The sequence below is a fragment of the Mesoplodon bidens genome (genome assembly GCF_964165515.1).
Source record: "Mesoplodon bidens genome assembly, chromosome: 6".
NCBI classification, from domain to species: Eukaryota; Metazoa; Chordata; class Mammalia; order Artiodactyla; family Ziphiidae; genus Mesoplodon; species Mesoplodon bidens.
The window spans coordinates 34,335,970-34,355,643 of record NC_138162.1 but is presented as its reverse complement, the minus strand read 5'-3'; the positions used below and the strand labels follow the sequence as shown (position 1 = coordinate 34,355,643).

Below are 19,674 nucleotides of genomic sequence, written 5' to 3'. Positions count from 1 at the left end.
TTCGGTGTTTACATTGTTATGGCTCTGTAAATTACATTCTTATTTAAGCCTTCTTGTATATTGTCTATAGTTCCTTACCTGTACAACATTTTGCTTTCCTTTGTGTTATAAAGATACTGTTTTTTATTTGCTTTGTTTTCTGTGAACTTATAATTAGTCCAATGCCAGGCTTTGCACCAGGTATTTACCTCTCCTCTCACTCAGCATGCTCAGTTGCGTCTGGTTTGCTATAAGTTATCTTCCTGAAGACGTCGCTCCTGGATTGTTCTGATCTGCTCCAGCAGAGTTGTACAGCTGTCACCCTGGGGATTCCCTCAGCTCTCCCCTCTGTTGGAATCCTTATTTCCCATATGATTTCCCAATATTGTTTTCTTTCTTGATTTATTCCTGCTTTTTGCTGGAGCACATCCTTCTGTAGATTTTTGGGAAAGAATGCATGGGAGGTAAATTTGGGGGACGATACATGTCTGAAAAGGCTTCTTCTAAAGTCATACGTACTCAATAGTTTGCCTCGGTAGAGAATTCTATGTTTAAAATTTTTTCCCTTTAGAACTTTATTTCTTCATTGTTTTTCTAGCTTTCACGGTTGTTAAAATTCTGAAGCCTTTCTGGTTCCTGATTCTTTGTAATTTAACTGTTTGAAAACCTATAAGATCTTTTTTGTTGTTTTTAATCTATTTTGTTGTTGTTGTTCCAATTGGCACTTGTATCAAGTGCCTTTGTGACCTTTTTTTTTTTTTTTTTTGTGGTACGCGGGCCTCTCACTGTTGTGGCCTCTCCCGTTGCGGAGCACAGGCTCCGGACGCGCAGGCTCAGCGGCCATGGCTCACGGGCCCAGCCGCTCCGCGGCATGTGGGATCTTCCCGGACCGGGGCAGGAACCCATGTCCCCTGCATCGGCAGGCGGACTCTCAACCACTACGCCACAAGGGAAGCCTCTTTGTGACCTTTAAAACTGGAAATTTATGTTCTGTGCTTCTGAAATTTTTCTTCAGTTATTTTATTAATGATTTCCTTCTCTCCCTTTCAAAACTACTTTTATTTTGGTGCTGACCCGCATACACTGTTCATATCATTTTTTTAACCTTTTCTCTGATGTTCTTGTGGTTCTGTCTTTTTGGCTCCCATCTTCTGGGTGATTTCTCCAACTTTATCTTCTAACACCTTCTTAGAGGTCTCCATTTCTGCTATCATATTTTTGGGGGGGGTCTGGTTTATTAAGGTATTATTTGTATAAATAAAATTTACCTTTTTTGGCATATAGGTCTGTGTTACTTTTCTATGATACATAACAAATTTCCACTAACTTAGTGGCTTAAAACAACATACATTTATATTAAAGTCCATGACTCAGGAGTACAGGCATAATTCAGCTGGGTCTTCTGCTTAGGATCTGCCAAGGCTATGGTCAAGGTGTAAGCTTGGGCTGGGATTTCATCTGCAGATTGGGGAGCCCTCTTCCAAGCTTGCCTGTTGTTGGCAGAATTCCTTTGCTTTCAGTTGTAGAACTGAGGCTTGTAGCTTCTAGAGGCTGCCCCTTTCCATAGGCATTTCATAACATGATGCTTGCTTCTTCAAGGACAGCAGGAGAGTATTTTTCTGACTTCTGTCTCTGACTGCTAAGACCCTTTTGTAAAGGGCTCACCTGATTAGACCTAGCCCACTGAACATATTGCCATTTTGATTAAAGTCAATTGCTTAGGGACCTTGATTACATCTGTAATATCCCTTCACCTTCACCATATTAATACCACATAATCACAATAGCAGGTATCAGATATTTTTGACTACTGGCTTATGTTAAGAGTGAACTACTCAGGATCTGTGGGTTGGTTATTATGTGTGTTACCATAATATAATCTGCCAGGACCATTGTCTTGTGCAACCCTTGATGTCAGTGCTTTTTGGTTTCCCTTTGGGGCTGCTAAATTCCTCAGAGAAAGATCTTTTAATCTCCTGCCCAGAGTTTGACAGCTTGGTCTTACTGCTTTTTAAGTACACTTTAAAGCAGCCCTTCTGTGTTTAGTCCCACCTTCAACCCCACTTCCAAAGTTACTTGATATCACCAATTCCTGAGCCTTATGGGCAATTTTGCTGAATAACTTCTGGCTTAGGATTCAGCTTTTTAGGTTATGCTGGGTCATAGCAGTTGTTCATCTGCTTTCCATCTTCTAAAAATTTGTTGCTCTTAACCTCTTATGTTCTCTTTTTTCTCCTCTTTTTTCAGGTAGGTTTATGCCTTTAAAAAAACACTTTTTACTGGCATTCTAATGGGGTTTTGAGAAGGCCTGAAGGAACTATGTGTTCAACACAGCACTTTCTAGTGGAAAGTCTAAATGACCTCTTAAATAGTAACAAACAACCCCTACTGACATTTATTGCGACTCAGCATGCCAAGTTCTGTGATAAAACTTTACCTGCGTTGTCTTATTTTACTTAATCTGTCCAATGTTTTCATGTGAGGTTAGGAAAGATTGTTTTCCATATTTTATAAATGAAGAAATCCAGGCTTAGAGAGGTTAACTTGCCTCTAGTCACATAGTAATAAGCAGGTGAGCTGGTGTGTTACAACTAAAAATCTTTCTTTTCCTTAATCATCTCCCCCCCTGCCCCAACAAGATAAAACATTCTCCTCTGTTTCCTTCCTCAGTAGATGTTACCCTCTAATTATATGTGCCAGTGTGTGGTCATCCTTATGACTTTCCATCTCCTCAGTAACCATCTTTACCAAGCCCTATCAGTTTTATCTCAAACCTGTCCTTTCCCCTTTTTCTCCAGTTCCACCTGCCCTGGGCCCAGCTGTTAGGTTTCTCACCTGGACTGCTGCAGGCATCTCAGTCTCCCAGCCGGTCTCTCAGTGTCCACTCTTACTGTCCTCCAGTCCCTTTTCCATACTGCAGCGGATGTTTTCTTTTCAGAATGGAGGCACATCTGGTCGTGCTTACCAAAACTGGCCTCCCATTGTCCTTACAAGGAAGATCAAAATCCTTCCAAGGCCCTACATGATCTACCTGTGCCTGCTTCACGAATTCTGAAACATTTTCCCCTGTCTGAGCTGCAGCCACATTGGCTTTGTGTCAGGGCCTCAGTGACACCAGCTCCATTCAAACTCTAGGACTTGAAGCACGCTGCTTTCTCTGTCTGGACACTCTCCCCCTCCCCCATCTTTCCTTGCCTAGTTAACTCCTAATCATTCTTCAGATCGCAACTCAAGTGTCAGTTCATGGGAGCGGCTTTCCCTACCCCCAAGATTAGGTTACGTCCTTCTGCTAGTTTAATGCTCTTACAGATAGCACCTTGTACCTTTCCTTTCTCGTATGACTTTCACTTATATACTTGATTCTTTGTCTTTTCCCGCTTGACTGTGGTTGCTGTTACTGCGGGGTCATGTCCATGTTAGTTACTGGTGTATCCACAGCACCTGTCAACCTTGGAAAGTGCTCTCTTCCTAGTTGAAGGAATGAATGGACTGTGAGGGAATAGTCCCTACAGAGGCATGAGCTGTGGAAGGGTTCGGCTTGTCTTAGGAACTCTCATGTTGTTACAGTGTGATAATGGAGGGTGGATTGTTCATTCCATTAGGCAGATATACCTTCTAATTGCAGATGGAGGCACTGGTGGCTGAGAAGACCCATTTGCACGGCTATTTCTGTGTACTGCCATGTATCTTCAGACGGATGAATGACTGTCCACCTAAGGAAAGATGAAGGAGGGTGGACCCCCTTTCTCTGCTTCTCACTGTTGATCGTGGTGGTTGCACTATTTCACAAGGGTGAATGTCGCAGACACAGCACAGCTTTGGGCTCCCAACTATTTTGGCCTTGATTCAATAATCAGAACCTATTGCTCCCCCTGTTCTCTGTTAACACTGGGGCTGTTTGGGAGGTGTGGGGAAGGATCAAAACACCCTGCTGTCACACATTTTCAAGTACTTTCTTGATTTTTGGACAGGATAATCAGACTTGATTTGATGTACTTATTTCACTCCTACCAAAAACTGAGCAGCAATCTCTGAATGTTAAAGCTCAGAAAAACCTGTAAGTAGAAAGTAAGGGCCTGTCGCAGGAACTCCTGTGGGAACCCTGTTCTCTGTATTCAAGTTTTCCTTTGCCCTCTGTCATACCTTGTTATGACCGGAGGTGACAGCTGGAATGTGGCCCTTTAGGAACTCAGCTTTATCTTTTTCTAGGATAGAGTAATTAGTAACTCATTGCTCTTTTTAGAAGCATTATCTTAACTGACTGTGATTATCTTTCATGATTTAATACCCAAAGTTCAAACAAAGTTCAGTATCTTTTCATAAAAGAAATTACAAATGGTCCCCAACTTAAGAAGGTTTAACTTACGATTTTTTCAACTTTGTGATGGTATGAAAGTGATACACATTCAGTAGAAACTGTACTTAAACTTTGAATGTTGTTTTTTTCCTGGGCTAGTGATATGTGTTACGATACTCTCTAGTGATGCTGGGCAGCAGCCGCAGCTCCTAATCAGCCACTCGATCAGGTAAAGAAACAACTGATAGGCCTGCAGGCATGCAGTACCCAGAGAACCGTTCTGTTCTTCACTTTCAGTACAGCATTCAGTAAATTACATGAGACATTCAACACTTTATTATAAAACTGGCTTTGTGTTAGATGATTTTGCCCAACTGTAGGCTAATGTAACTGTTCTGAGCATGTTTAAGGTAGGCTTGGCTAAGCTATGATGTTTCGTAGGTTAAGTGTATTAAATGCTTTTTGACTTGATATTTTCAACTTACAGTGGGTTTATTGGGACGTAATACCATCCTAAGTCAAGAAAGATCAGTATTTGGCAGTTAAGCTACGGTGTAACACATCCTACTTTTTATAGAGCAAGAAGTTATTTTTGTCTTTGCAAAATAAGATATGAAGATGTTCTCCAAAAAACAGTCACCACGCCTCCAGGTCTTTACATTGACCTTAAGGATTTCAGTTGGAGTGTACTCCCCATCGTTCCAGTTTAGGATGATGAGGGACAAAGGAGAACTGGAGGTGGGAGGGGGGCTGGACTCTGCTCCCCCTCCGTTGGTGGGTGCTTCTCCTTTGACACTGTCACTTAAAAACTTTCCTGAACCTGTTCATTCCTCTGTCTTCCCAATGGTGCTGACCCAATGCCAGGATTTCTTCAACATCCTCTTCACTGGTCCCTGCCTCTAGTCTTACTTCCCTCCCATCTTGTTCTCTGGTTTTTCTGGAGCATAACTGTTAAATGCCTCTGCTGCTTAAAATTCCCATGGTGGCTTCCCATGGCCTTCAAGATGAAGTTGAAACTTTAAATCGGCCCATCAGACTTTTCGTGCCTTCTGTCTCCCTCAGCAGACTCATCTCTCTCTGTTGCCTGCCTTACATTTTCTTTTCTAGGGATATTGAACTTGTTTAGTTTTGTGGAATCAGTGAGATCTTTGCACATGTTTTCCCCTCTGTAAAGAATACTACCCCCTTTCTAGCCAAGTCCAGTATCATAACCTTTACTTAAAGTACTCTTCTTTGGAGAAGCATTACTAGAACTCTCTAGACTAGATAAGATGTCCCTGCTATGTGTTCCCATAGCATCTTCCACGTATCCTAACTTAATACCTATTATATAAATGTGTGTTTGTCTTTCCACTAATTGGTAAGCTTTCTGAAGGTAGGAACTATGTCTAACTTGTTTACAGCTGTGTTACCATTCCTGGCATGGTGTTTGGCAAATAGAAAGTGCTCAATGAAAATTTGATGAATTAATAGATTAGTGAAACCAAGAGCAGATCAGATTAAAAGATTTTTGCAGTGTAACTGTGAGGCTGATAAAAAGAGGAGGGGCCATGGTAAACTCCAGCCTTAGAACTTTATTCCAAATTTTTGGAAGGGGAGGAATGTACGTAATAGTGATGACACGTGCTCTGTCACAAGATGTGCGGGTGAGGGTCTAGGAAATACACACTTGCTATCCTGGGCCAACGAAAGTAAGTTAAACATCCACAATTTACTCTGCTTCTCTGGGAGGCTGGGAGTCAACGACTCTTGAGTTGTTAAATCAGAAAAGATTTAAACATTCACATAAATGGATTTTTTAAAATCTCATTGAAACTTCAAGGGAAGCAGATCCCAAAATATTTCCAAGGAGCAGAGATTGTAAATGAGAAATCACACCGCACAATCTCCATTGCTCTTAAAGGAACTATAAAATGTTAACAGCAGTCCTCTGTGCCCCCCAGTCTCATGTGGCCCCATTGTGCATTGCTTGTTCTTGAGAAATTCTACCACTATGGTTCAAAGGAGTGTAATAAGCCTTATGGCTTGGGAAAGAATACTGTATTTAGATGGTTTAGGTAGGACATTTGCCATTTTTAGAAATACTGTTAAGGAAATTCCCTGGCAGTCCAGTGGTTAGGACTCGGCACTTGCACTGCCGAGGGCCTGGGTTCAATCCCTGGTTGGCAAATTAAGATCCCGAAAGCTGCGCGTTGAGGCCAAAAAAAAAAAAAAAAAGAAAGAAAGAAGGAAATACTGTCAATGCAATATTTATTCCTTTGTTTCTTCCTAATCTAGAGAGTTACAGATTTATGAGCCCTGCAGATTAGTTAGTACTGTGCCTTTGATGAGGCCAGAAAGAAATTATTTCTCTATCTCTAGCTTATGGAGTTTGTTTTCCAGGAGATAATTGAGGTTCAGTTAAGATCAGTGTTACTTCTATAGGGTTTTACACACACATTACCTCCGCTCCGCCCCCCCGGCCCCCCCCCCCCCCGTGTTTTCTTAGCTTGCTTCACTTTGTTTTCTTTCTTCTGAGTCCTTGTGGAGACTTTCTTGGCCTGGAGGCGGAATTGAATAGCAGGTATGAATTTCAAGGTCACAGCTAAGCTTACTTGTCAACAGAAAGCAGTCGCCAGGCGAACCACAGTCTTAATCTTATTTCATGCATCTTTGCCCTGAGGCAGAAATTTTCATTCATAATTTAGGGGAATTGAAGAGTTAGAGATTCAAATTTGCCGGTATCTTAGAAAGTTGAAAAGGTATCAAAGAATGAGTTTACAAACCGTTTTGGGTGTTGGAAAATACTTTGAAATATTGACAAGTTTTTGGTTATTGGTTTTAAAGATTTTCCAGGGCTTCCCAGAATTAAGTGCTACTTGAAATTCATATAGTCTGAGGCAACTTGTAGCCAGCTTTGCCTATACACAAATGTAAAAACAAAAATTTAGGTGAGACTGTGAAAAATAGATATATAAATAAATGGGTAGATAGCTATATAGAGCAATGGTTCATGGGAGGAGGGTGTGATTTTGCTCCCCTCAGGGGGCGTTTGGCAATGTCTAGAGACATGTTCATCATCACAGCTGTAGTAGGTGGAGGCAGGGATGCTGCTAAACATCTTACAATGCACAAAATGGTCCACAGTGCGGCTGTTGAGAAACCCTGATTTGATGGATGTAGAGATAGATGGATATTAATATATATATAAAACATTTGTGTCTGTATAAATCTTAGTTTGGGGGAAGTTTTCTCCAGGTATAAATAAAAAATATTTAAGGAAAAATTCATTCCAATTCTTTGACCTATCAGCATATATTCAACATGGGGTTCAGTCATGTCACATATAAACCCTTTCAGAGCCACAGGAACCATAGCCAGGAAGCTTACCCCTTCCTCAAAGCTGTTCCTTTAGATGTAGGGCCTCATGCAGTGAAGGAGCCTTGAGATAACTGAGCATCCTTGAATGTAATCTTTTTTCTGTAACATTTTACCTGTGCCCCTCTTGACATTAAAGTACTTCCTACATTGTGCTAAAGGGTTAGTCTTTAATTTACCTCTGCCCTGCCTGTTGAACCCTCCTAATTGGTGACATTGTTGTAAAGGAGCAAGGCAACCTCTATCTAAAAGGATGGTAATAAACTTGTGCTTCATATCTGTATCAGTTAAGATAGATTTGCCTGTATTATAACCAAAAAACAAACTCAAAAAAATCCACCATCAGTAGAACTTAAAATAACAGTGACTTAAATGAGCCAGAAGTTTATTTCTCTCCTGGGTGTAAGAAGTGCAGAGGCAGGCAGATCAGGACTAGTGTGTCTGTTCCACAAACATCCATGCCAAGCTTTGCCCTACCTTAACGCCAGCCTTGGTGTGAGGTCTTTTCATCTAAGATGGGTGCTTGAGCTCATGTTCATTGATAAACTCTGACCTGGCCATGTGGCTGCCAACACAGATGCAGACCTGGCTGGGTGATATCATCTTAACTTGGGCGTAAAAATTACGTAGCAAAGGCCAACTAGCTTTTATAGTCCTAAGGTAGGCACCACAAAGATGCAGCAGACCACCTCCATCCAACCCAGATATTGCCTGCCAATTAGCTACATTTACTTGGCTTGCTTGATGTAGGTTAGAGACGGTACAAGTACAAGGTCATCTGTTGAAAAGACCTACCCCATTTCTCCTGCCCTGAACCACAATCCTCAGAGCTTGGACATTGCTGGGTCAGTTTTCCTATTTTGCAATAAAACTTATCCTGCTAACGTTTAATCTTTGGTCTCTTAATGATTTTCTCTTTAACATCATTGTGTCTACTTTCTAGTCAGCAAGAAGGGGGAAGGATTGAAGATTACCCTTCTCTTTTAAGTACACTGTCCAGAACTCACTCAACACTTCGAATTGGCCAGATCTTAGTCACATGGTCATTAGTTTCAAGAGAGTCTGGGGAAATAGTCTTTTGGATGGACCCTCCAAAAACCTGGAGTTCTTGTTACTAAAGATTGAGAGACAGCTATCAGACTTTGAAACAATACTCAGTGAAAATATCAGGAAAAAAATAGTGACTACATAACCTCATCAAGGCTCTCAAATTATAAAAATAAGATATTCTGTGGCAATGAATTACTGGTTAGATGCTATTTTTCTTTCCTTCCTTCCTTCCTTCCTTCCTTCCTTCCTCCACCCCTCCCTCCCTCCCTCCCTCCCTTCTCTGTGGTTTTATTTTTTCCCCTTTTCCAAAAGCAAAACTAATCATTCTGTCTTTCTTCTTAAAGGGCTTTCCGTGACATTTCTGAAGATCTGAAGCCTTCAGTAGACTGACTTGGTTTCTAAACCGCAGTGATTTCTCTGGGAAATTCAACCTTGACTGTGAGTTTAGCTCAGCTGTGGCCTCCTATCCTTTCAGCTGTGCCTGGCAAACAGAGCCCAGGAGAAGAAGCAGAAGCCTCCTAGCCTTCCATACAGAATGCCCGGACAAGAGAGGACTTGCTGTGCTTTGCATTTTAAAGCACAGCTTTGGAGCTCAGAAATGTGGTTTACTCACTTAACTGTTGTTAAGATGGCTTGAAAAGTTTCAGTTTATAAACTGGTACCATGGCTTGAAATTTTCCCACTTTGGTTATGTATATTATAATATGTATTTATAAAGTTTTTTAAAGAGTCCTAAACTACCTGCTGTATACAATGTAGTTTTCTCCTGTTTTAAGAAATCTGTTCTTAAACGTTTCTGTGACAGTCACTTTTCCATGAAGAGGGCTTTCACTTTTGAGAATGTAGTTGCTTGAGTGGGAAAAATGAGTCTTCTCCCTTCTTCCACAGTGTATGGTCCTCTCTGTGAGGAAGAGCAAATCTTCAGTGTAAGGGCAGGTGGCTTATTTGAAGTTCAGTTAGTTGTATGTTACAACCACAGGAGACCACAGAAAGACCGAAGCTCTTCCTCCCCTTCTCCCTCCATCCCCTACTGCTCTATTGCCAAATTTTAAAAACTTGGCTGACCACATTGAAATTAAATTCTTATTAAGCTGCTATTAATGGTAACAGTATGATAGAATTCATGTTGTAATGTTTTTCTTTCCAAATGTTTTAAGAAGAAAATCTCAGGGGCAGCAGTGCTCTGATTCATTAAAAGTATCCCTGTTTCACTATTTGGAATTTGACCAATTAGTTTTATTAGCAGTAAAATTTTATATCTCTGAGGTATTTTCCCATCACTTAGCACAGTGCCTTGCACATAGACTCTATTATTATTATTATTTTTTTTTTTGCGGTACACGGGCCTCTCACTGCTGTGGCCTCTCCCATTGAGGAGCACAGGCTCCGGACGCGCAGGCTTAGCGGCCATGGCTCACGGGCCCAGCCGCTCCGTGGCATGTGGGATCTGCCTGGACCGGGACACGAACCCGTGTCCCCTGCATCGGCAGGCGGACTCTCAACCACTGCGCCACCAGGGAAGCCCGCACATAGACTCTAGATGAATGCTTGTTGAATTCAATGATGACTTTTAAACTATCTCAGAGATCCCAGTAACCACGTAGTGCTCTACATTTGACCAAGTCTGTTTGCACATATTATCTCACAAGCACTTCACGTCAGCTTTCATATAGCTTTACATTATTTTGCAACAGTTTCACACAGATGGGGAAGGTAAGGTTCAGAAAAGTGACCAACTCAAAAGTTGTGAAGTTTAGTAAAATTTGACCTCATCTTTCTGACTCCACACTCTGCCAACTCTGCTATATTGTAGTGTTTCTTTTAATATCTTACACAATTTTTCCAGTGCTATGAGGTAGAATAGGTGTCCTGTTCTATTGCATAGACTTGTCCTAAGGTTAATGACAGGGCTGGGACTAGAACCCAGCTCTTAGCTTTGTGCCCTTTCCACTGTGTAAAACAATCTTCAGGCTCTTTCTCTGCCCCCAGAGGAGTATGGAGGAGAAAGAGTTCTTAAGTAACAAAGATTTCATTTTTGGAAAACATTTAAAAGTAGAAATCATCTTTTTCTAAAATATCTTCTCATTGAGAAGCATAGTTAATGATAATTACTTTAAATTTATTCTGATATTACTTCAGAAAAAGTCCGTCTAGGAAAGAGGCTACCATGAGGTCTTTGTCTGTAGAGTAGACTGTACAGATCTCATATATTTCCTGTGAATCCTTCCAACAATTACAATCTGGTATTCCACCAAGTGTTACATCTGGCACTAAGTGGCACTAAGTAACTCATTCTTTAATCACTTGTTCAGTTATTCATTCAGTAAAACATTGGTTGAGAGTTTGCCAGACTCTAGGTTCTATGCCGGGCACTGTACAGGGTGCTGTAGGGGATAACTCATAAGAAGGCCTTCTCTCACCTTGAATCTTAGCCAGATCATGTGTATTGCTAAAATTAAAAATTTTGCATTAAAAGTATTAAGAAAGAAATCAGGTTTGTTTTTGTTGATGGTATACTGAGAAGTTTACAGCTGTGATTAGCACATATTTATGAGAGGCAAATATTATGCACAGTCAGTTAGTGTGCATATGCAAATTATGTTCTTCCAAAGTGCTTTTAGCTCTGTAAAGTGATATTGCAAAAGTATAAATTTGAGGTAATATATGGCTCTTGCTGGTCATCATTATTAGTGTGAATACCAGGTCCTTAGAGGGGGACTCGGAGCCCTAAGAGAATAGTTTAGAGCTGCCAAAATTAGCAATGATGTAGTATCACCTTGAGGTATCAGGAGCAGAGGTACCCCAGAGTACTCCCCAGTCCTGTCAGGAAACTTGAACTGCCCCAGTACTCCAGCAACAGCCTAAGGACTTGAAGTCCCTGCAGCTGGGGAAGGTCTTCCTGGAACCCTCAAAAACAGAGAGAACATGCCCCCTCAGATACAGTGAGGAGGTTTTACAGATCTTCATAAGGCATTGAGATCAAATGATATGAAAGAGTAGGAGTTTCAAGCTCAAGTCTCAAAGATGATTCTCAGCATTTGACCCAGAAAGAAGAAGTTTCCCTAGGAACAGATAATGCATTGATGAAGTAGAAGTAGCTTCAGTAAAAACATAGTACAGAAATCCTATCACAATGTCCTGCATTTTATAGCTTTATTGAAGATGAGTTTGAAGGTCCCATTCACTACTCAATTGTAAACTGAATGGAGGGGATAAGATCTCCCCACACAGTATGTTCCTCTCTTTTCCGAGAATGAGGCACGGGATTTTCAGCATAAACTCCATGTCATGTAAGTCCAGCTTCATTTCCAAAATTCCTATCACGCTCTCTGTTTCTGGAAGTGATCTCTGCCAGGCTGCCTTAGATACCAGTTTTATTTATTCTTAAGTTTGCAAGGATTCTTAACACCCATTTCCATTAGAGGTGGTTAGCTGGCAGAGTTTTCCCTTGACTTCTGAGACTGGTGCACATTGACTCTTGATACCCAAGAAGTTTTATTTAAACAAACTAAGTAGCTTTGGAAATAGCAGTTTATTCCATTAAAGGGCTTGCAGATGAGGTCCTCTGGCTAACCTTGGTCTTAACAAGAACCCATCGTGACCCATCAGGACTTGCTAGAACCCCTAGTTCCCACTTTGGTTGTATTTAGAGCTTCAGGATGTGTCGCTACTGAGCAAGAAATGCTCAGAAATTCAGGCTATGAGGGGTTAGATTAGAGCAAAGTAATTTTAGGTGAGTTATCCAGAACTTTCAACCTCAAGGTTTATAGGAAAACCCCTGCAGTCTCCTCTAAGGGTCTTCCAAGATCCTTATAAAAGTATTAGACTAGGCATTTCGCAGTAGAACTATAGCCTCTGGCAACATACTTCCAAATGCTAGTTCCCGCCAAGAACAAGTATTTCTTTGTTTTTTATGTACTTCTTGTCTTTACCCATTTTGCCATTAAAATATATTCATTTCATTAACTTATCGAGGATCTGCAAAAAATATGAATGCTATGTGAAACCACTGAACAGTTAATTTTTTTGGTAGTTCAAAAATAATCAAGAGAATTACAAATCAAGATGTTCTGCCTGCATCCTGGAGTCAGAAATTCTGTGCCAGATGAGCCTTATCTAATTAGGTGATCCTGTCATTTTCTAGAGAAGGAAACAAATCCACAGGTTAAAGTGTCTTTTCTAACACAGAGCCAGTCAGTAACAATTCAGAGCAGAGTAAGTTCTTTTTTCTCTCAGCCCTTTGTTCTACTTCTCTTCCCTTTCTCTTGTAGTTGAGCAGCTTTTGGAAAAATGTGTTCCTTATAGCAGTAGTTGCAAGGGATGTTATTAGATGTTACAAGAGAACAAAAGTGTTTATGGGGTGGGGGGGGTGGGGACTCCAAGGTCAGTTAAAATTGAGGAATGCTGAGTTTGTTTCCTTTCTGTAGGACTTCGAAGAGTTTTTAATGTGTTCTTATATATTGTGAATTTATAAGGGGACAAAGACTGTGTTTACGAGACTTATTTGACCTTAAACTGCGCCCCATCCTCCTTTTCTCAGAGCAGCTCCAAGGACTCCATGTCCTTTGGGAAACATGGCTCTCAAATAAAAGTTTACAGGTCTTTTAGAAGACATCCCTAATGGAATTCTGAATGGTACATCCACCATGTAAACCGTAATATATCTCAAAGTTTAGTGAGATACCAGAAAGAAAACGTATTTGCTATTCAGAACTATACCTCAAGTATAGATTCTTTTCTACCTATGGTGTGTAGAATCAGTATTTGTGTTTTAGTTTTGAAAGTTTTTCAAAGATCAGTTAGTGTGCAAATACAGTGGTGATATATTGATATTACATTTTAATAATGCTTTTTTGTGTGGCACTTTATAGTTTTCAGAATGCTTTCATAACAGCCCTGTGAGACAGGCAGGTCTAAGTATTATCAGATGAGGCACTGGAGGCTCAAAGGTTTTTGTGATTTTTCCCTTAAGTTTATACCACAAAATAATGGAGCCAGGATTCAGGTGCAGAGCTTCTGACTCCAAGTCCAGAATTCTTTACTCCACACCTGGTTTCTTACTTTTTCTTCTAGCTTTATATTTTACTATGAAAGGTATGGAAGCAGATCTTAAACATCATTTTGGCTTCTTAACAAATACTATTTTTTATGGCAGTGACCCAGAAAGTGTAACTCCAATTGTAGTTATCCCAAAGAAAACCCTTCTTTTGTGCTTTTGCAGTGCCACTTGTCTAGGTGATTGTCTAGGTGATTGGAGTGTATTTCAAATACCATTTGATTTTGAAACCAAGATTGGATATATAGTTTTTTTTTTTTTTTATCGGTACGCGGGCCTCTCACTGTTGTGGCCTCTCCCGTTGCGGAGCACAGACTCCAGACGCGCAGGCTCAGCGGCCATGGCTCACTGGCCTAGCCGCCCGCGGCATGTGGGATCCTCCCGGACCGGGGCACGAACCCGTGTCCCCTGCATCGGCAGGCGGACTCTCAACCACTGCGCCACCAGGGAAGCCCTGGATATATAGTTTTAATTGCTTATGTAACTTCTGGAAAATGTATCATCTTTACATTCTCAGGCAAAGTAGAGATGGTTTGAAAGTAAAAAAAGATTATTCAAATACAACAATACACCTTTATTCTCACAAACTGTTTCTTAGCTTTAACTTGCTTTGACAACCAACTGATGTAACATCTTTGTAAATGCAAAATATTTATATTTTGAAATAAAATTACAATGTGTTGAATGAATCAGTTGGTAAACTTAGTCTCATTTCTGTTGAGAAATTTGGTCTTCAGTGAAGTCAAACTTTCAAGAATACATCCATCTCTTAGGCCTTATATCTTGCCTTTTCTTTGACACCAGTGCTGACACTGAATTTTTATGAAATATGGGCAACTTACATAAGGGAAGATGTACCTGTGGAGTGGGTGCTGAGCACCTTAAAGAGGTGAAAAGGTCCAAGGCTAAGGCTGGAGCCCTCAGAGCCCAGGGGAAGGTGACTTTTTGGTAGATAAGGAAGTGATGAGGTGGGTGGCTGGGGAGTGAGACTCAAAGTTGGATAAAAGAACTACATGTTTTGAGTGAAGAAAACAAACCTAAGGTATGGCTATCTTCAATAGCAAAGATAATCTACGCAGCAGTAGCAGATGGAGCTGAACCCCAAGTGGAGGTATTTTGAAACACATCTCAGTGCTTGGGAAAGAGCTTTCTGACACCTCGAGCTGGTGTGGTATTCAGCTCATCAATCTGACATTATAGATGGAGAAAATGATCCTGGCAAAGGTGTAAGGGGTGGACTAGCCAGCCTCAGATTCAGATTGTTTTCTACTCTTGATAGTTTCTTATTGGCAAATATGCTAGTTCACAAAATATTTCTTCATGTTTCTCAGTCTGTTGCATAAGCCTAGGACCCTTTCACAGGGTGTGTGCTTCTGTCAGCCTCCTCTGGGTTTGCTTCTGGAAACTTTAGGGTCACAGGTGTCCAGTTCTCCCTCCCATCTCCATCACACAGGGGCTCCTTGATTCTTAGCCTTACCCTTAAGTGAGTTTAGTCAGAGATACACACTAATGATCTTCAGTTACTGAACAGCTGTTGAGAAACTGCTCTGTGCTAGGCACGAGGGGAAAAGTAATTTTGAAAAGTAGTTTTAAAAAGTAATAGTGTTGAGCAGAGGTGAAGTTTTTCCATATGTTCTATTTAATTTCCTTTTGAAGAGTAATTCTGAACAGTAGCTTGAAGATACCCAGATCACTGTTTTCTTGCCGAGTACCCAGATACTCCTTAAACGACTGCATTATCAAAAGTTTCATCTTCAGTCCAGCTGAAATTGTGAGAAAGATACGGTTAGGAAAAGAGCAGGGTGGAAGGGGGAAATGGGACGTTCCCGAGAAGCTCCAGAAAAACTATAACCTGTAGAATTCCCGTCTTACGGTAAAAGCCCTTCCCTACAGGCTTGACTCTGGTCCCGGTCTACCAGTTAGTTTCAATCCCAGCGCAGGTTCCAGTAATCGCGGGGAATTCGGAGTTAGGACGAGTCACTTTTGGGGAGCATGGGAAGCTTCGCTTGGCACGGATGTCTTTGCCCTGGTAAGAAGCCACGTGGCCGTGGGACGCCCTCGGGTATCTTGTTTCTCTGTTCTAGAAGGGGCGAGACGTGTGTGGAACCCACTAAGGAATGATCTGAGAGAGACAGGATGGGGATTTGGGACAGAGGACAGAAGGGGCGGGGCCCGGGTTAGGGGGTGGGGCTGCAGGGCGGACTCCAGACTGGGGCGCGTGGAGGCGGAGAGTGGGCGGGGCCGTGCCGGGGGCGGGCCCGGCGGGGTGGGGCCTCGGGCGGCGCGGGTGCATCGCAGCTGCGGAGCGCAAGCAGGCTGGCGGGCGGCAGGTCCGCAGCGGCGCGGCGTCTGGGCTTCGCGACGGGCTGAGGGCCATGGCCGCCTCTCCGGGCCCGGCCGGCGGTGCCGCCGCCGGGGCAGTGCACGGCTCCGGCCCGTTTGGCCTCGCCTTCGACTCCGGACTCGAGATCAAAACTCGCTCGGTGGAGCAGACGCTGCTCCCGCTGGTTTCTCAGGTAAAGGGGCGCGCGCGCGCGGCCCCTGCGTCTCCCTCCGGCCGCGGCCCGCGATGGCGGCGGTAGCTCTCGCGGCAGGGGCCGGGCCGGGCCGGGCGGGAGGCAGCCGCTGCCCCACATTCCGCGCCAGGACTCCGGCGTCAGTGTCGGACCGCCTGTCTGGGGCTTGAGGACTGGCCTTGGTTGAGGCGGCGGCAGTCGGGACCATCCGAAATCCGGCTGCGGGGCTAAGTGGGCTGAGCAGCAGCGGAGGCTGCGGGGCGGGGAGCCCCGTGCGGACTTGAGTGCCGGCCGCAGGTGCGCCGCCCTGCCTCCCCACAGGACCCTCCTCGGGGCTGCGGCTCCGGTGGCCCCTGGCTCCCCGAGGCCAGCTCCCCGGGGGCAGAGGGGACTCCCGCGGGGGCTCCGTTGGAACTTAGGGGCCCTCCTCGCTGCCGCTCTTTAACCCACTGCCCGCACACCTTTGCACCTCCAGTCCAAACCCGGACTGTGGCCAGTCTGGCTGGGGCGTTGCTGCCGGCCTCCAAGTCCAGCGTGCTCTCCTCTCCCCTAGGCCTTTGTCCCTTTCCCCGGAGTGTGAGTCGGCTCGCCAGTCGCCCGTTCACCCCGGCCCCTTCCCCTTAACCTGTCTGCTCACTTCAGTTGGCTTTTGTCCGGCCTCGGAAGGGTGAAGTGAAGGACCGTCTGATAGTTAATTCGGGTACACATCTTTTTGCCAAACCCCATTTGGGAATGTATGCTTTATTGAATTTATTGGTCCCAGCAGAAGTCTGGAATCAGCTAATTGATGCGCGTAGCTTTAGAGAAGTTTTTGTTACTGTGAGCCGAGTTTACGCAGCCTCCGGGCTGGAATTCCTCACCTAGATCTGTTGTGATGTGCTTCACTGTGGGGAGTGAAGAATTCTGTGCCTTCAGGAGCTCGTTGATGTGTGACTCACAACGAGACTGTAACATCTTGATGCTTCACGTTAGCATTGCCAAGATTTTACAGGTAGAAGGAATCTTAAAGTTTATCTGATGCTAAATTTAAGAATTCTTACAGCATCCTTAACAGCTGGTCACCAGTCAGCTGCTTAAACATGCTCAGTGATGGGGAGCCTGTAGCTATTCCGTAGAATTTCCAATGCTATCTGTTCTCCATCCCAGCCCTGCAGATATTTGAAAACAGCAGTCATACATGTCCCTAGATTCCTGTTATGCTGATTAAATAAACAGCCCCATTTTTTTCACCTGTGCTCATTTTAGCCTGGCTAACAGAACAGTGAATGAATAACCCTGACACTCCCCATCCCCCTTTCCTTCCAGGTCTGAAAGAAGCACTGACAGGTGGGATGAGTTGAGGATCAGTTAGTGATGTCTGCACTGCCCCTCCCGCAAAAGAATACCACTACCACCGCCAACACAACCACAACACAAAGTGAAAAATACTGGAGTAGTTTTAAGAGAGAGAGTTAAGAGAGTGGTATTTTGTCCATTTTTCTTTTTTTTAACAATCCAGATATAATGCTTACTATGCGCTAGGCTGTGTTCTAAGCACTGTATACATGTTAATTCATTTAATTCTCATAACAATCTTATGAGGTAGAGATATGTTTATTCTCATTATATGAATGAGGAAACTGAGGAATAATGAGGTTAAGTGACTTGTAGTGGGACTTTCACCTGTAAATGTCGAACTGGAGTTTGAATCCAGGCAGCCTGGTCCCAGAGTCTGTGCTGTTAGCTACACAATATTTGTTCTCCCTAGAGATTAGGGGCGGTGATGAGGTCAGCCAGTAGCAGGTACAGAGAAGAGAGTCCACAATGGAAAAACAAGCTGGAAGGTGGTTGTAATCTGGAGAAATGGTAACTTTTCACAGTATCACTGCTAAAAATGTATCCTAGCGTTCTGCATTGTGTAATTCTGGAGTAAGAGAGGGTGGAGAGAGTAGGAGAGTGGAGGAGGAAACGTGAATTGGCCGCTGAGAGTTAACTAGAGGTCAATGCCAAAGGGGGAAAATGCCAGCTTTTTTTTTTTCTTCTCCTTCCCTGTTAAAGACTTATTCAGGGCCATAGCTGAGGTTCTGCATTCCACACAGTATGTGTCCACAGCTGTATCTTTAGCATTATTATAACTGATATTCCTAATGATTAACTGCACTCAACAACAGAAAAGTTAACTTATGCTTAAAATCAAGAAATATATAAAGCATGGCCAGAACACTCACAAAGCAGTTAAGTGTGAAATACAGTTTAGAATGATTTTTAAGTTTTAGTGAGTATTAGTGGATTAAAGTGCAGCTCTCTAGAAAACTCATGTCCAGGAGTCTCATTTTCTAAGGATGCTGCATTATTATCCAACTCATGTTTTACCACCATATCCACAAGAATAAGTTTAAGCTTTTTAGGCAAGCATTTGTTGTAAGCTTTCTAGTTGCTACTCTTTGTGGGACTTGTATTCTAGTTGGGAGACAGGGCAGGTACAGAGTAGCACATGGCAAGTGTCAGATGAACATCATCCATAGTAAATGCTCTAAGAGCTCAGAGCAGGTGCGGATGAGTCAGCAACAGTGCCATAGAGGAGATAGGGTCTTGAGATGAACAAGTAGTGCTAGCCTTGTACAGCTTAGTTAGTTTTAAGCAGAGTTTCTACTCTGATATCATTTAACCTCTTCTGACTCTCCAGGTAAAAAGTTCTGGGTTAAATGGCCTTATTCTAGGAATGCAGCATCAGTATTAGACAAATGTATATATACAATTTTCTGCGTTTACATATTAGAAGAGATACATATTCTTAGCAATAGATGCAGAAAAACCTCAGTTAAATTCAACTTCTAATCATAAGGAGCACATAGTAAACTAGTAATAGAAGAAAACTTCCTTAACCTGATAAAGAGTACCTACAGAAAACCTATAGTTAACATCATAGCAACAAGTCAGATTTAAAATAAACATTTCCTTTAAACTAGAAACAAGAGGAGGGATATCTGCTCTCATAGCTTCTATTCAGTTGTACTGGAAATCGTAACCAGTGCAACAAGACAAGAAGTAAAAGCTGTAAAGGTAGGAAAGGAAAAATCAAAATATAATTATCTACATAGAAAACTGGAGTCTACAAATAAATTATAAAAGTTAGGAAGTTTAGTAAGTTCATTGAATGTAGGCTTCTAAAGTCAACTGCTTTTCTTTCTACATTAATAACAAACAGAAAAGTCATCCTCAAACATGATACCAGTTAGAATAAAAATGACAGCAAAATATGTGTATATATGTGTATAGCAAAAGAGAGGCCAAACTTCATGGAGAAAATTTAAAAATTTTATGGAAAGCCAAAGTAGAGCTAAATAAATGGGAGAAAAGTACCATGTTCCTGGCTAGATTGACTTGATATTATTTACATATCAATTTTCCCTGTTGATATGTAAATTTAATGCAATTCC

General features: G+C 42.4%; 2 protein-coding genes across 2 annotated transcripts in view; both read left to right on the top strand.

Moving 5' to 3' along the window:
• Nucleotides 1–13,037, top strand: part of TMEM245 (transmembrane protein 245) — a 101,692-nt gene extending 88,655 nt beyond the window's left edge. The window contains exon 17 of the mRNA XM_081237156.1: nucleotides 9,028–13,037. Within this exon, the coding sequence (XP_081093282.1) occupies nucleotides 9,028–9,073 (46 nt within the window). The 3' untranslated portion in view covers nucleotides 9,074–13,037. The remainder of the gene's footprint in view (nucleotides 1–9,027) is intronic.
• Nucleotides 13,038–16,023: 2,986 nt separating this feature from the next.
• Nucleotides 16,024–19,674, top strand: part of CTNNAL1 (catenin alpha like 1) — a 59,906-nt gene continuing 56,255 nt past the window's right edge. Inside the window, exon 1 of the mRNA XM_081237157.1 lies at nucleotides 16,024–16,255. Coding sequence (XP_081093283.1) covers nucleotides 16,115–16,255 — 141 coding nt within the window. The 5' untranslated portion in view covers nucleotides 16,024–16,114. The remainder of the gene's footprint in view (nucleotides 16,256–19,674) is intronic.